Source organism: Callorhinus ursinus, unplaced genomic scaffold (genome assembly GCF_003265705.2).
Source record: "Callorhinus ursinus isolate GAN/ISIS: 27379988/994484 unplaced genomic scaffold, GSC_fseal_2.0 scaffold16, whole genome shotgun sequence".
Classification (NCBI taxonomy): domain Eukaryota; kingdom Metazoa; phylum Chordata; class Mammalia; order Carnivora; family Otariidae; genus Callorhinus; species Callorhinus ursinus.
Window position 1 is genome coordinate 16,158,584 of NW_027397078.1, and position 18,129 is coordinate 16,176,712.

The 18,129-nt window shown below is 39.8% G+C and overlaps 1 protein-coding gene across 2 annotated transcripts in view; it reads left to right on the forward strand.

The window, feature by feature from the left end:
• Nucleotides 1-18,129, forward strand: part of DMD (dystrophin) — a 2,222,747-nt gene that overhangs the window by 904,253 nt on the left and 1,300,365 nt on the right. For both annotated transcript variants that reach the window (XM_073901937.1, XM_025857655.2), the window contains exons 28-29: nt 5,781-5,915; nt 6,772-6,921. In XM_073901937.1, coding sequence (XP_073758038.1) covers nt 5,781-5,915; nt 6,772-6,921 — 285 coding nt within the window. The remainder of the gene's footprint in view (nt 1-5,780; nt 5,916-6,771; nt 6,922-18,129) is intronic.

Here is an 18,129-nt window from a genome sequence, read left to right on the forward strand (position 1 = left end):
CCCTTCATTCTTCCTCTCCTGCTATCTTCTTCTTTTTCTTTTTTCTTAAAATATGTTGCGTTATTTGTTTCAGAGGTACAGATCTGTGATTCAACAGTCTTACACAATTCACAGCACTCACCATAGCACATACCCTCCCCAATGTCTATCACCCAGCCACCCCATCCCTCCCACCCCCGACCACTCCAGCAACCCTCAGTTTGTTCCTGAGATTAAGAATTCCTCATATCAGTGAGGTCATATGATACATGTCTTTCTCCGATTGACTTATTTCACTCAGCATAACACCCTCCAGTTCCATCCACGTCGTTGCAAATGGCAAGATCTCATTCCTTTTGATGGCTGCATAATATTCCATTGTGTATATATACCACCTCTTCTTTATCCATTCATCTGTCGATGGACATCTTGGCTCTTTCCACAGTTTGGCTATTGTGAACATTGCTGCTATAAACATTGGGGTGCACGTACCCCTTCGGGTCCCTACATTTGTATCTTTGGGGTAAATACCCAGTAGTGCAATTGCTGGATCGAATGCTAGCTCTAATTTCAACTGTTTGAGGAACCTCCATACTGTTTTCCAGAGGGGTTGCACCAGCTTGCATTCCCACCAACAGTGTAGGAGGGTTCCCCTTTCTCCACATCCCCGCCAACATCTGTCGTTCCCTGACTTGTTAATTTTAGCCATTCTGACGGGTGTGAGGTGGTATCTCATGGAGGTTTTGATTTGGATTTCCCTGATGCCAAGCGATGTTGAGCACTTTTTCATGTGCCTGTTGGCCATTTGGATGTCTTTGGAAAAATGTCTGTTCATGTCTTCTGCCCATTTCTTGATTGGATTATTTGTTCTTTGGGTGTTGAGTTTGAGAAGTTCTTTATAGATTTTGCATACTAGCCCTTTATCTGATATGTCATTTGCAAATATTTTTTCCCATTCTGTCGGTTGTCTTTCGGTTTTGTGGACTGTTTCTTTTGCTGTGCAAAAGCTTTTTATCTTGATGAAACCCCAGTAGTTCATTTTTGCCCTTGCTTCCCTTGCCTTTGGCAGTGTTTCTAGGAAGAAGTTGCTGCGGCTGAGGTCAAAGAGGTTGCTGCCTGTGTTCTCCTTTAGGATTTGGATGGACTCCTGTCTCACATTTAGGTCTTTCAACCATTTGGAGTCTATTTTTGTGTGTGGTGTAAGGAAATGGTCCAGTTTCATTCTTCTGCATGTGGCTGTCCAATTTTCCCAACACCATTTGTTGAAGAGACTGTCTTTTTTCCACTGGACATTCTTTCCTGCTTTGTCAAAGATAAGTTGACCATAGAGTTGAGGGTCCATTTCTGGGCTCTCGATTCTGTTCCATTGATCTATGTGTCTGTTTTTGTGCCAGTACCATACTGTCTTGATGATGACAGCTTTGTAATAGAGCTGGAAGTCCGGAATTGTGATGCCGCCAGCTTTGCTTTTCTTTTTCAACATTCCTCTGGCTATTCGGGGTCTCTTCTGGTTCCATACAAATTTTAGGATTATTTGTTCCATTTCTTTGAAAAAAGTGGATGGTATTTTGATGGGGATTGCATTGAATGTGTAGATTGCTCTAGGTAGCATTGACATCTTCACAATGTTGGTTCTTCCAATCCATGAGCATGGAACGTTTTTCCATTTCTTTGTGTCTTCTTCAATTTCTTTCCTGAGTATTTTATAGGCAAAGGAGCTGTACTCAGAAAGTTACATCTTTTAAACTCATGCTTCCATGATGTGCTGGATTCTTATTTCTCCACCACATTTCAGCTTAGCCAGCAAGCTCTGGCAGATCCCATCTCCCGTACCTCCATGATGCCTCTTTGGCCATACCAGCAGCTCAGTGGGGAATGCATGCCAACCATCTCTTTCTGAATGTACCTGCCCATTCGATGAGTGGTATCATTTTAGATCCTTCCAGGAAAAGGGACCAGATGGGTTTCCCCTAAACACCACAGTAAAGAGTTGAAAAAAAGAATCGCCTCAAGGGCACCTGGCTGGTTCAGTTGGTAGAGCACATGACTCTTGATCTCAGGGTTGTAAGTTCAGGTCTCACGTTGGGTGTAGAGATTACTTTAAAAGATAAAATCTTAAAAAAATAATTTGCCTCACTTTCCAGTTCTCCTTTCCTCATATACCCCCTTTGCCCTCCCCATCACCCCCCTCTATTTAAGCCACAGCTTGTGAAAACATGTTGCAGAAGTTTTTTTAACATAGAATATAGGGAACCCTTTGTTTCTTAAGTATGACCTCTAGTTGCCAATCTCAAGAAAAAGAGATCTTACTGGCAACTTTTAACAGCAGGCTCAAGTTATTTATTATAAAAGTCTTTACAGTTGTGTCATCTTTAGATTATAAGTTGTAGATTCTATATTCATTACCACTTCTGACTGCCTCGAATGGCAGTAAATTTTCTCACATGGTTTGTAATATTTTGTTTTTGAGCTCAATTGTAGTAGGAATTGTTTTTACTAGAAATCCTCTCTGCTCTGGGCTGTCAGAGGGTCCTTATGAGTTGTGTTTTTTTTTTTTTTTTTTTTTTTTTTTTAATGTTTGTACCAGAGTCCTAGAAATGTCATGTTCTACTCTCATGTGTGACATAAACTTAGGTTTCAGTTTCTGGTAGGTGAATCCCTATTTTCCAACTAAAATCCAAAGGATTCTCAGCTTCCTTGCCAATCCCTTTTACTCCAGTGGACGGGGATTTTATAGTTCTGGTTTCCAGGACAGGTGGCACCCAACTTTATGCTCTTCCATCTCCCTGGACTGCCTGAGACAGGTGCCCCTTTTTTCATCCCAAGTTAGTGTTGAATACCCTAGCTGGTATGTCACATACCCTCTTTTGATATGCCGGTGTTTTGTTTAGCTTAGCCTCCCAACCTCTGCATGCACTTAACTTCCCTCTTTGTTTCTGCTCTGGGAAGATTTTCATATTTCATAGAGCAGCCCGATGAACTTAAATGTTGTTCTTTGTATTTTACCCAGCATTTCAATATCACGAAAGCAGGGGGTGGGGGGATTGCCACATCAGCTCCATTTACCATTTTGGACAGAAGTTTCCTTTTTCAATTGTCATCTCTTCAAAGCCACTGTGAATTCTGTGATTTCCAAGCAGTTTTGAGTCCCAAACTGCTAACCTTAACAGTTATTCTAAGTGGCTTTTAGCTCCAATTCTGGCTACAAGACTACATTTTATTTTGCAAAGGTGACCTGTAAAGCCAGTACATTCAGCCTCTCCAGCTGTGTCCTTCAGATGCATTTGAGGACACAAGAGGCCATCCATTCTGACGGTTAAATCAGCAAGGTAGTTCATTACCTCAAACTGCACCAAAGTTAATAAGACACATTACCAATCACATCTCCTTATCTTCAAAGCTGTAGAATACCCTCTGGTACTTAAGGAGATATTTATATTTTCCCACTGGGACTTGTGCCCAGAAGGAAGACAGCCTGTAGTCCAGCAGGAGCTGGAAATGACCCAGATTTAAGATTTCTATCACCTTTTAAAGCAAAATACTTAATTTCACTTTCCGTAATAAACTGTGCATAAAATACTAAGCAAGTATTGGTAGGGTGGCAAGACAGGTTGGACTGGTACTTCTCATCAATTAGAGAGGGAATGTCCTCTATCATTTGCAAGGGCTATAAGCAAAGTGAAAATATGGGAAATCTGACAGAAGTTTTGGTTTTTCCTAGAATAATGCTTCCTTCCTTGCCTTTATTTTTGGTGGAGTTGGGGGGGGTAGCAGGTGGTAGTGATTGCACTACTGTATTTATAGGTTTGTCCAATATTTACAATCTCAAATCTAATGGAAAATGACCATTTTTGTATTCGTATCCTCTCCTGCATCTTCCTGCTTTTTTCTCAGTTAGACAAACTCATAATCCAGAAATTTGCCTTTATTTTTCTTTGCTTAAAAATGTTTTATCACACTCATATGAATACTTAAATAACATATTGCTCAATTTTGCTTGTTTTGAGCGTCACAAAATATCATAGCCTATAATATTTAGTTTTTTAGGGCCTGCCCATTCTGCCCAACATTTTTGTGTCTGAGAGTCATCCATGTTGTTCTGTGTGATGAAATTTTCATTTTAACTTCTGTGTTTTCTGTTTAAATGTACTACGGTGTATTTCTACATTCTCTGGTTAGCAGACATAAAAATTTTGGTTATTACCAAAAGTGATGAAATGAACATTCTCTTAACTGCCTTTGTTGTCCACACAAAGCAGTTTCTCTGAGGTTATGTATGCGAAAGTAGAGTTGCTGGATTGTCGGGTATGGGAATATTCACCTGACTGAGAATGACAGATTGTTTTCCAAAATGATCATTCCAGTAGACACACCCACCAGCAATAAATACAAATTTTTGTTAATTTGTATCTTCTCTTATGCTTGGAATTGTGAAATTTCTCATTTGTGTTGGTTGACATGGTATAAATACCACGTAATCTTGACTTACGTTCCCCTGACTGCTAATGAGGTTGGACGTATTTTCATGTATTTGTTGGATATGCATATATCTTTTTCTTTGAAATGGTCGTTTAGGTTTACCTTTCATTTTCTATTGGGATGTCTCTTGCCTTTTAATTGACTTGGGGTCATACCTTTTTTTTTTTTTTTTTTTTTGCTTCACTATTTTTTTTATTGTTACGTTAATCACCAGGGGTCATTCCTTTTTTACTCATCTGTTAGAAATTTTGCAATTGTTTTCTTCAAGTTTGAGGCTGGTTTTCAATTTCTTTATGGTGTCTTTTGATAAATAGAAGAATTTAATTCTACTGTAATCAAATTTATTCAGGTTTCTTTTTTGGTTTGTTTTTGTTTTGTTTTTTACGAAATGTTTTATTTAAGATATCCTTTCCCATCGAAAGTTTATAGAATACTCTTCTGTATTTTCTGGTTGCAGTCTTAAAGTTTTGCTGTTTTATATATGAGTATGTTTTAGTATTACAGTAATCATTTTTTCCAATACATATCAAAAGCCATTTAAAAATAGTCATGTCCTTGAAATTGTTATTAGTCATATTCCTCTTCATATACCTCAAGGAAATAATTTGAAATATGGGAAAAAATCATTATTCATGGTGATCTTCACTACAAATTTATTAGCAAACAAAACCAAAAGTTGTCTAACTACCCAATAAGTTATGACTGTTAAGAAAACAATAATACAGCCACTTAAATGAAACTTTAGGTTTTCATTAAAAATATGTCTTCTTAGTAATACAGAAAAATTGTGTAAAAGGTTTAGTGAAAAAGCTCTGTAGCTAAATATGTACTTTAATGTTAGCTGTCATGTTACTGGCATATGATAAAGTTTAAAGGAGCTCACAGAAAAGTGGGCATGGTTAAGGTTTTGAGATGTTTTATATCAGATCTTCTCTAATCACAGGATTCTTGTCCCTAGCCAATAAAAAAAAAATCTTTTTTTATTTTATTTTTTATTCAGTCACTTGAAAATTTGCATTTTTGTGTATGCTTTTAGTTTTTATTCTCCAGACTGTGATGTTGAGTTTTTTTATTTAAAAAAGTAAATCACTGACTCTTTAATTAATTGTTGTAATAAGATGTTTCCTTAATGATTAGTAATTATAAACATATTAGCTGATCAACATGACTAGTTGCTTTTTTAATTATCTACTGCAAAGGAAAGGTGAACAATATGAAATAAACATGTTCCATTCTCACAGCTTTAAAAATGAAAATTCCAAAGCCCCAGAGTCACTTCTATCAAATATTTTATCTGTGATATGTATGTATTTCTTTCTTAGGAAGTTTGGGCGTGCTGGCATGAGTTATTGTCATACTTGGAGAAGGCAAACAAGTGGCTAAGTGAAGTAGAATTCAAACTGAAAACCATGGAAAATATTCCTGGGGGAGCTGAGGAAATCTCCGAGGTGCTTGATGTAAGTTGTCACTTAATCGAGATGTGAAGGAAATGTAAAATGTCACTTTAGATATTATTGAGATTCTAGAGTGTTAAAGCAGGAACCTAAACATAATATATCCAACTTTCTTATTTTCTCAAGAGGATTTGTAAAACCTGAAGAGCTATCAGAGAACAATGAGACTTGTCTCAGGTGGACTATAATTTTGGCCTTGTCCTATTCTGAGATGCTAACTGACAAAGCATTCTTGGTGAATCAGCAGTGTGATGCATCTTCCAAAAAAAGTTGAAGCACACACAGTGCCAGAACAAAGGGTGTGATGATGCAGTTATCCTATTAAATAATCAGATTTAAGGGCTTCACCCTCAACTTTATTGCTTTTCCGTCCAAGATGGCTGCTTCACTGAGAAGCTATGTGTATGGGGGAAAAAGTATGACGGGCAAAGTGATTTCTTCTAGAGGTTGTACCTTTTTTTTTTTTTTTAATTGGGGAAAGGAAACTCTGCTATTGAATTTCTACCTACATGTATTGTTCAGAATCATGTCACTTAGCCATCACTAGCTGTAAGAGAAGTTGAGAAATCGAGTATTTTATCTTTCCAGGTTTAAGAGTAGAGGACATCAAAGAACGTGGCTGTGGATAACTTTTAAGTGCCCCAGTCCACAATCCTGCCACAAGCTCATGAAGATAGACATGCAGAAACATCATATTTTTAAGTAACAATGGTCTTTCATGTTTTATTATCCCAATTCAATATTGCTTTAAATTGTTTTAACTTAATGATATGTAAATAAGAAGATACTGAGCATTTTGTGTTAATTCAATATATTTAGAAAAAGAAGGGAAATAGTAATTATTGCAAATGTGTTTCAGTCACTTGAAAATTTGATGCAACATTCAGAGGATAACCCGAATCAGATTCGCATATTGGCACAGACCCTAACAGATGGTGGAGTCATGGATGAACTGATCAATGAGGAACTTGAGACATTTAATTCCCGTTGGAGAGAGCTGCATGAAGAGGTATGACGATAAGAAATGAAAAAATCTTTTTAAGCTGATTTGCATAAATACCTAACAAATACTTTTAGGTTTCTCAGATAAAAGAATACTTGATTTTTTTATTTTATTTTTTTAAAGATTTTATTTATTTATTTGACAGAGAGACAGCAAGAGAGGGAACGCAAGCAGGGGGAGTGGGAGAGGGAGAAGCAGGCTTCCCACTGAGCAGGGAGCCCGATGCAGGGCTCGATCCCAGGGCCCTGGGGTCATGACCTGAGCCGAAGGCAGACGCTTAATGACTGAGCCACCCAGGTGCCCCATAAAGAAAGAATACTTTAAATATTGGCTCGGCTTCCGGGTTTTAGGAATTGTCATGTGCCAGACATGGGTAAATCATTTACATGTGTCTTCTATCATTTTGTCTTACAAAAACATTATAAAGGGTGGGTTTTAACAGGAAATGGAGACAGACCAAATACAGTAATATGCTCAAGTCCACAAGCTGTAAATAGTTAGATTAACTATTCAAAATCAGATCTTCTCTGATCACAGGATTCTTGTCCCTAGCCAAGATTAACCAATATGTGTAGGTATCCTCAATTCTTTCTCTCTCTTTCCCTTTCTCTCTCCACCTTTTTCTTTCTCTCTTTCTAAAAAGATTTATTTATTTATTTGAGAGAGAACAGGAGAACACAAGTAGGGAGGAGGGGCAGAGGGAGAGTGAGAAGCAGACCCCCCACCCACCCCCAGCTGAGCAGGGAGCTGACTGTGGGGCTCGATCCCAGGACCCCGGGATCATGACCTGAGCCAAAGGCAGAGGCTTAACCGACTGAGCCACCCAGGCGCCCCCCCCACCTTTCTCAACACATGCACACACATGTTACAGTTATATGCAATCTGTTAGTCATATGTGTGATTCTTTGGTACCCTAGATGTTGTTTATTCCTCCCAAGTAATACTAAAGAGCTTAAATTTATATATAACAGAGGGATGTTCATCTGTAAGAATTATACCATGTGTTTTCTGAATGTTTGCAATCAAAATTAAGAGAAAATAACATATTACTCCCAAAGACTGTTTTGCATATACTCTCCTAAATCAAGAATGGATTACTTGTCAAAAAGAACAAATAGATTATAATGAAGTTTAGTTTTGTACCCATTTATTACATGTGTCTGTAACATGTGAGACAGGGTTCGAAGGTTAGGTAGTAAGTAGGAAAATTTCTTCTCCTTCATTACTCATAGACATTGAGTAGTTAAGCAAAAATTCACGAATTTCTTAGCGTGTTCAGAACATAAAAACAAATAATATCATTATAAGATGCAAAAAGTTGTGTCAAAAGTTATTCTAGAGGGGAGGGGGTAGGGGGATATGTTAGCCTGGTGATGGGTATTAAAGAGGGTACGTATTGAATGGAGTACTGGGTGTTATGCACAAACAATGAATCATGGAACACTACATCAAAAACTAATGATGTAATGTATGGTGATTAACATAACATAATAAAATAAAATTCTAAAAAAGTTATTACAGAAGATTAGAGAACAAAGAAAAAGGGCACAGATCTGTGTGGGTCAGCACAAGAAGGCATTTGGGGTAGCTTTTCTAGAGAAAATTCATTGTGAATGACATTGTATATTTTTTTAAGATTTAAAACATTCTTTTTAAATATTTATTTATTTGACACAGAGAGAGCGAGAGAGGGAACACAAGCAGGGGAAGTGGGAGAGGGAGAAGCAGGCTTCCCGCCGAGCAGGGAGCCTGATGCTGGGCTCGATCCCAGGACCCCGAGACCATGACCTGAACTGAAGGCAGAGGCTTAACGACTGAGCCACCCAGGCACCCCAGATTTAAAACATTTTTAAAAGTAATCTCTACACCCAGTATGGGGCTCAAACTCACAGCCGGGAGGTCAACAGCTGCATGCTCTACTGACTGAGCCAGAGGGCAGCCCTGTGAACATTTAAAAATCAGAATAGGAGGTAGCCAAATGGGCAGGTGTAGGAGGGCAATCCCAGACAGGTAGATGTACACATGCAAAGAATTGGAAGCAGGAGGCTGGTAATCAATGCACATCTGCAAACCATTTGGTTTTGCCTGAGTGTAAGGTACAGGTCAGGGAGTACCTGAAGGTAGACCTGAACAAGTAGGCATCAGGAAGTTTGCTGAGATAAACCAATGCTTCTCAAACAGCCTGGTCTATAACCATGCACTCAGGGAACCACTGAAGGGTTTAGAATGTCAGCGGGAAGGGCTACCTGGGTGGTGCAGTTGGTTGAGCATCTGACTCTTGGTTTTGGCTCAGGTCATGATCTCAGGGTTGTGAGATCGAGCCCCCAGTTGGACTCGGCACTCAGTGTGGAATCTGCTTGAGATTCTCTCTCCCTCTCCCTGTACCTCTCCTGCTCGTGCTCTCTCTCTCTCTAAGTAAATAAATATTTTAAAAGAATGTAAGGGGAGAAGGAGAAGAGAGGTGCCACAATCAGATTATATTACCTCTGCAGTGACTGTGGAGCGTAGGTGGTATAAGAGAAAGGGAGACTGCGGGTAGTGAGACCAAGGAAGAAGTGGTATTTTTAGGTCAGTTGAAGACAAGGGTGGTGGTGATAGGTACAGTGGAAATGAGAAATCTAGGAGAGCATCTAGGTTTCTGATTCAGGTGACTGCATAGCTGTTATTTCTCATAAACAAGATTGGGAAAATGAGAAGAAAAGCAAGTTTGGAGGTGAAAAATCACATGTCACTTTTTATCTCCATTGATCCTGAAGTGCCTGCTTAAGTTTGATACCAACCAGAAGCAATCCCTGAGTCAAGGACTTAGGTGCTATTAGTTAATTTGAGGGATAATAACAAGAAGGACAAGTAAGGGAGTGAGAAGAGTGGGGAATGAAAGCTTGGATGGCTGATAAAGGGTACTTTTATCAGTGAGTTTCCACTGTGAGTGACAGGGCTAGTCCTACTAGGAGCTTTAAAGAAATCATGTACTACACCAGTATCACAGAGCATGCTCAGAATTGTCCCACTGAGCTTATGGAAACTGGAGTGTTTATCCACCAATTTCCCTCTGTTTTTGTTTGAAGATTGTCCTCGGGTGCATAAAATCCTGCCCTTCTGGGCTGTCAAGGGCAGTCCAATTAAGAAATGTGGGTGCTTGAGGTGGGAATGTAGCAGTGCTTGCAGAAACTCCACCATAGCTTTAGGTGAACTCAGAGCCATTGAGGTTAAGAGGCTATGTGTAGGGTATCAACAAGGTCTACTAGAGTACTTAGGGAGTGTCTAGCAAGGATATTCCATAATTCAGGAAAAGAGATACACAGCCCTGAAGTTAGTGATCCAGACCAGTTATACAGATGTAGGATTTACCAGGCCACATGCTAGTTAAAACTGTAAAGTTCATGAAATCACCCCAGGTAAGCCAAAAGAAAATGAATCATGGACAGAATTTAGTAATTATACATAAAATCAAGATTTAGACAGGGACACCTGGGTAGCTCAGTCAGTTAAGCATCTGACTTCGGCTCAGGTCATGATCTCAGGGTCCTGGGATTGAGACCCACGTCAGACTCCATGCTCAGCACAGAATCTGCTTGTCCCTCTGTCCTCTCTCTCTCATAAATAAATAAAATCTTTAAAAAAATCAAGAGTTAGGCAGAGGAAACAGTATTTCCAAAGGAAATGAGAATAAATGGTCACAGAGGTATGAGGAGACGCAAGTTAAAAGCAGGGTGCTTAGGAGGTAGCAGTGTATAAAGAGAAGTCATGAAAAAAAAAAAGAAGTCAGTTACAATAAAGAGGCCTGGTAAGATGAAAACAGAATTGGGCAAAAAGGACATCTTATAATATTTACCAGAACGGTTTTGATGGAGTTTCCCTGGGGATAGAGAGAACAGTGCTGGGGAATTACAGAAGACAGTAGGGAAGAAGAAGGAGGAAAGCAAAGTTTGCACTATGCTTGTAAGGAGCTTGGTTTGGAAGAGAAAGAATGATCGTAAGAGGGATGGTAGCTAGGAGGGTATGTAGGAAACCGTTTTTTCTTTAAGTGGGGGAGAAGTTTGATCATGTTTGTAAATTGGAAAGAAGTGTGGAGTAGGAGAGCCTACCCCCCCCCCAAGATCCCAAAGACGAGTAGGTGACCGTAGGGCAGATGGATGTGGAGGAACCTGCAGGGATCCTCAAAACAGTTCTGAATGATGCCACTGTCTTTCCTTAATACTTTAGTCACCCTTTTCCCTTATCACTGTGAGGGACTGGGGATTGGAAAAGGAGATTCCAAACAGTCCCTTAGCTTCACACTCTTTTTGTTTTAATTTTTTATTGTTATGTTAATCACCATACATTACATCATTAGTTTTTGATGTAGTGTTCCATGATTCGTTGTTTGTGCATAACACCCAGTGCTCCACGCAGAACGTGCCCTCTTTAATACCCGTCACCAGGCTAACACATCCCCCCACTCCCCTCCCCTCTAGAACCCTCAGTTTGTTTTTCACAGTCCATCATCTCTCATGGTTTGTCTCCCCCTCCGGTTTACTCCCCTTCATTCCTCCCCTCCTTCTATCTTCTTTTTTTTTTCTTAACATATATTGCATTATTTCTTTCAGAGGTACAGATCTGTGATTCAACAGTCTTACACAATTCACAGTGCTCACCGTAGCACATACCCTCCCCTGGTCTATCACCCAGCCACCCCATCCCTCCTACCCCCCACCACTCCAGCAACCCTCAGTTTGTTTCCTGAGGTTAAGAATTCCTCATATCAGTGAGGTCATATGATACATGTCTTTCTCTTATTGACTTATTTCACTCAGCATAACACCCTCCAGTTCCATCCACGTCGTTGCAAATGGCAAGATCTCATTCCTTTTGATGGCTGCATAATATTCCATTGTGTATATATACCAAATCTTCCTTATCCATTCATCTGTCGATGGACATCTTCGTGATTTCCACAGTTTGGCTATTGTGGACATTGCTGCTATAAACATTGGGGTGCACATACCCCTTCGGATCCCTACATTTGCATCTTTGTGGTAAATACCCAGTAGTGCAATTGCTGGATGGTATGGCAGCTCTATTTTCAACTGTTTGAGGAACCTCCATACTGTTTTCCAGAGTGGTTGCACCAGCTTGCATTCCCACCAAAAGTGTAGGAGGGTTCCCCTTTCTCCACATCCCCACCAACATCTGTCATTTCCTGACTTGTTAATTTTAGCCATTCTGACGGATGTGAGGTGGTATCTCATTGAGGTTTTGAGTTGGATTTCCCTGATGCCGAGAGATGTTGAGCACTTTTTCATGTGTCCGTTGGCCATTTGGATGTCTTCTTTGGAAAAATGTCTGTTCATGTCTTCTGCCCATTTCTTGATTGGGTTATTTGTTCTTTGGGTGTTGAGTTTGAGAAGTTCTTTATAGATTTTGGATACTAGCCCTTTATCTGATATGTCATTTGCAAATATTTTCTCCCATTGTGTCGGTTGTCTTTCGGTTTTGTGGACTGTTTCTTTTGCTGTGCAAAAGCTTTTTATCTTGATGAAACCCCAGTAGTTCATTTTTGCCCTTGCTTCCCTTGCCTTTGGCAGTGTTTCTAGGAAGAAGTTGCTGCGGCTGAGGTCAAAGAGGTTGCTGCCTGTGTTCTCCTTTAGGATTTGGATGGACTCCTCTCTCACATTTAGGTCTTTCAACCATTTGGAGTCTATTTTGGTGTGTGGTGTAAGGAAATTGTCCAGTTTCATTCTTCTGCATGTGGCTGTCCAATTTTCCCAACACCATTTGCTGAACAGACTGTCTTTTTTCCATTGGACATTCTTTCCTGCTTTGTCAAAGATTAGTTGACCATAGAGTTGAGGGTCCATTTCTGGGCGCTCTATTCTGTTCCATTGATCTATGTGTCTGTTTTTGTACGAGTACCATACTGTCTTGATGATGACAGCTTTGTAATAGAGCTGGAAGTCCGGAATTGTGATGCCGCCAGCTTTGCTTTTCTTTTTCAACATTCCTCTGGCTATTCGGGGTCTCTTCTGGTTCCATACAAATTTTAGGATTATTTATTCCATTTCTTTGAAAAAAAATGGATGGTATTTTAATGGGGATTGCATTGAATGTGTAGATTGCTCTAGGTAGCATTGACACCTTCACAATGTTTGTTCTTCCATTCCATGAGCATGGAACGTTTTTCCATTTCTTTGTGTCTTCCTCAATTTCTTTCATGAGTAATTTATAGTTTTCTGAGTACAGATCCTTTGACTCTTTGGTTAAATTTATTCCTAGGTATCTTATGGTTTGGGGTGCAATTGTAAATGGAATCGACTCGTTAATTTGTCTCTCTTCGGTCTTGTTGGTGTATAGGAATGCCACTGATTTCTGTGCATCAATTTTATATCCTGCCACTTTACTGAATTCCTGTATAAGTTCTAGCAGTTTTGGGGTGGAGTCTTTTGGGTTTTACACATGAAGTATCATATCATCTGCAAAGAGGGCGAGTTTGACTTCCTCTTTGCCGATTTGGATGCCTTTGATTTCTTTTTGTTGTCTGATTGCTGTGGCTAGGACTTCTCATACTATGTTGAATAGCAGTGGTGATAGTGGACATCCCTGCCGTGTTCCTGACCTTAGGGACAAAGCTCTCAGCTTTCCCCCACTGAGAATGATATTCGCTGTAGGTTTTTCATAGATCGCTTTTATGATATTGAGGTAGGTACCCTCTAACCCTATACTCTGAAGAGTTTTGATAAAGAAAGGATGCCATACTAAGTCAAATGCTTTTTCTGCATCTATTGAGAGGATCATATGATTCTTGTTCTTTCTTTTGTTAATGTATTGTATCACATTGATTGATTTGCGGATGTTGAACCAACCTTGCATCCCAGGGATAAATCCCACTTGGTCGTGGTGAAGAATCCTTTTAATGTACTGTTGGATCCTATTGGCTAGTATTTTGGTGAGAATTTTTGCATCCATGTTCATCAAGGATATTGGTCTGCAATTCTCCTTTATATGGGATCTTTGTCTAGTTTTGGGATCAAGGTAATGGTGGCCTCATAAAATGAGTTTGGAAGATTTCCTTCCATTTCTATTTTTTTGGAATAGTTTCAGGAGAATAGGTATTAATTCTTCTTTAAATGTTTGGTAGAATTCCCCTGGAAAGCCATCTGGCCCTGGGCTTTTGTTTCTTGGGAGATTTTTGATGACTGCTTCAATTTCCTTTGTGGTTATAGGTCTGTTCGGGTTTTCTATTTCTTCGTGGTTCAATTTTGGTAGTTGATACATCTCTAGGAATGCATCCATTTCTTCCAGGTTATCTAATATGCTAGCATAGAGTTGCTCATAATATGTTCTTATATTTGTTTGTATTTCTTTGGTGTTGCTTGTGATCTCTCCTCTTTCATTCATGATTTTGTTGATTTGGGTCATTTCTCTTTTCTTTTTGATAAGTCTCGCCAGGGGTTTATCAATCTTGTTAATTCTTTCAAAGAACCAGCTCCTAGTTTCGTTGATCTGTTCTACTGTTCTTTTGGTTTCTAGTTCATTGATTTCTGCTCTGATCTTTATTATTTCTCTTCTCCTGCTGGGTTTAGGCTTTAGTTGCTGTTCTTTCTCCAGCTCCTTTAGGTGTAGGGTTAGGTTGTGTATTTGAGACCTTTCTTGTTTCTTGAGAAAGGCTTGTATTGCTATATACTTTCCTCTTAGGACTGCCTTTGCTGTACCCCAAAATTTTGAACAGCTGTGTTTTCATTTTCATTGGTTTCCATGAATTTTTTTAATTCTTCTTTAATTTCCTGGTTGACCCATTCATTCTTTAGTAGGATGCCCTTTAGCCTCCATGTATTTGAGTTCTTTCCGACTTTCCTCTTGTGATTGAGTTCTAGTTTCAAAGCACTGTGGTCTGAAAATATGCAGGGAATAATCCCAATCTTTTGGTACTGGTTGAGACCTGATTTGTGACCTAGGGTGTGATCTATGCTGGAGAATGTTCCATGCGCACTAGAGAAGAATGTGTATTACATTGCTTTGGGATGGAATGTTCTGAATATGTTTGTGAAGTCCATTTGGTCCAGTGTGTCATTTAAAGTCTTTATTTCCTTGTTGATCTTTTGCTTACATGATCTGTCCATTTCAGTCAGGGGGGTGTTAAAGTCCCCCACTATTATTGTATTGTTGTCAATGTGTTTCTTCGCTTTTGTTATTAATTGCCTTATATAATTGGCTGCTCCCTTGTTGGGGCATAGGTATTTATAATTGTTAGATCTTCTTGTTGGATAGACCCTTTAAGTAGGATATAGTGTCCTTCCTCATCTCTTATTACAGTCTTTGTTTTAAAATCTAATTTGTCTGATATAAGAATTGCCACCCCAGCTTTCTTTTGGTGTCCATTAGCATGGTAAATGGTTTTCCACCCCCTCACTTTCAATCTGGGGGTGTCTTTGGGTCTAAAATGAGTCTCTTGCAGACAGCATATCGGTGGGTCTTGTTTTTTCATCCAGTCTGACAGCCTGTGTCTTTTAATTGGGGCATTGAGCCCATTTACATTCAGGGTAACTATTGAAAGATATGAATTTAGTGCCATTGTATTGCCTGTAAGGTGACTGTTAACTGTATATTGTCTGTGTTCCGTTCTGGTCTGTGCTGCTTTTAGGCTCTCTCTTTGCTTAGAGGACCCCTTTCAATATTTCTTGGAGGGCTGGTTTCGTGTTTGCAAATTCCTTTAGTTTTTGTTTGTCCTGGAAGCTTTTGATCTCTCCTTCTATTTTCAGTGACAGCCTAGCTGGATATAGTATTCTTGGCTGCATATTTTTCTCGTTTAGTGCTCTGAAGATATCCTGCCAGTCCTTTCTGGCCTGCCAGGTCTCTGTGGATAGGTCTGTTGCCAATCTAACGTTTCTACCATTGTAGGTTACATATCGCTTCTCCCGAGCTGCTTTCAAAATTTTCTCTTTGTCTCTGAGACTCGTAAGTTTTACTATTAGATGTCGGGGTGTTGACCTATTTTTATTGATTTTGAGGGGTTCTCTGTGCCTCCTGGATTTTGATGCCTGTTTCCTTCCCTACATTAGGGAAGTTCTCTGCTATGATTTGCTCCAATATACCTTCTGCCCCTCTCTCTCTTTCTTCTTCTTTCTGGGATCCCAATTATTCTAATGTTGTTTCGTCTTATGGTATCGCTTATCTCTCGAATTCTGCCCTTGTGATCCAGTAGTTGTTTATCTCTCTTTTTCTCAGCTTCTTTATTTTCCATCATTTGGTCTTCTGTATCGCTAATTCTCTCTTCTGCCTCATTTATCCTAGCAGTTAGTGCCCCCATTTTTAATTGCACCCCATTAATAGCCTTTTTGATTTCGATTTGGTCAGATTTTAGTTCTTTTATTTCTTCAGGAAGGGTGTCTCTAATAACTTCCATGCTTTTTTCAAGCCCAGCTAGTATCTTTAAAATCATGATTCTGAACTCTAGAGCCGACATCATACTAATGTCTGTATTGAGTAGGTGCCTGGCAGATGGTACTACCTCTTGTTCTTTTTGCTAGGTGATTTTTTTCATCTTGTCATTTTGTCCAGAGGAGAATAGATGAATGAAAGAACAAAATGCTAACAGGTTAACAACGTCCCCAGCAAATATACTCTAGACAAATCAGAAAATACCTGAAACCACGGGAAAGAAAGAAAAAAGAAAGGGAAAAAAAAAGAAAAAGATAAAAACAAAAACAGAACAAAACAAAAAAAATACAATATGATCAAATATGATCAGGCTAGTGCATAGATCAGTGCCACACACTAGATTTTGGGTGGATTTTGGTCTGTTAGAAGAAAGTGCCTCCTAAAATTTTAAGGAAAGAAAGAGTTATATATGTACAAAATAAGGGTTGATACAATGAAGGGATGGAAGATGACTGTAAAGATGAAAATTATAAAAGGTTTTATGAAAGGAATTGATAAGATCAGAAGTTATTTAAAAAAAGAAAGAAGATTTAATAAAAAAAAGAATGTGATCAGGCAGGAGACTAGAACAAAGCCATACACTAGTGATGATTTAGGGTATATTTTGATCTGTTCGAAGAAACTGTATCTCAAAATTTTAAAGAGAGAACAACATATATATATATACATACATACATACATATACCAAAAATAAGGGTAACTACTATGAAGGGATAGAATATGACTCTAAAAATGAAAAACAAAAAGTTTTTTTTATAAAGGGATTGATAAGATATTGGCTGAAAAAGGGAAAAAGAAAAATTAAAAAAAAAACATTTAAAAAATTAACTTTGAAAGACTAATGAATCATGGTAAAAAAAAAAAAGCCATGAATTCCTTGTGCAGTATTCCCCTAGCACTGTAGTTCTCCTGTTCTCATTGATCGGTAAACTTGGTCTTGGCTGGCTGTTCGTGGGGATCTTCTGGGGGAGGGGCCTGTTGCCATGTTTTCCAAATATCTTTGACGGAGGCGGAATTGCCCCACCCTTGCTGGTCTGGGCTAAGTAATCTGCTCGGGTTTGCTCTCGGGAGCTTTTGTTCCCTGCAAGCTTTCAGTACAGCTTTGAAGGACAAGAATGAAAATGGTGGCCTCCAATCTCTGCCACAGAGGAGTCAAGAACTCAGGGCCCCACTCCTCAGTGCACCCCCCAGAGAAAAGCAGTCAATCACTCCCATCTCCCCGGTCTCTGGCCACACTCCGTGCTCACCCGGCCTGTGACCGAGCATTTCTATCTCTGGCGTTGGACCCCATGTGGAGTCTCCAAACCCAGCAGATCCCTGCGGTGCGTTTCCGTGCCGCTCCTCCCCGGGGGAGGAAGGGGAGTCTCCCCGTATCTGCCGCTTGTTGGGTCCCTGCTGGAGGAGCAGTGGCCCGACTGGGCCGCGGATCACAGTTTATGGCCACCCCGAGCTGAGAGCCCGTGCCTCGGTTCCATCTCTGCAGCCAGCTTCCTGCCTCCGATACCTGGGAGCTCTGCTGCACTCAGGCACCCCCAGTCTTCCTGTGACCCCGAGGGTCATGAGACCCCGCTGTCCCACGAGGGTTCCACCCCCAGCTTAGCCGGTGGAGTGACGTCCCTCAGCGGAGCCGACTTCTAAAATTTCCAATTTTGTGCTCCAACGGAGGCCCCCTCCCCCACCGTCTATCCTCCCGAATATCACCTCGGATTCACTTCTTCGCACATCCTACCTTCCAGTAAGTGGTCGCTTTTCTGTTCAGAGAATTGTTACTCTTCTTTTCTTCGATCTGCTGTTGAG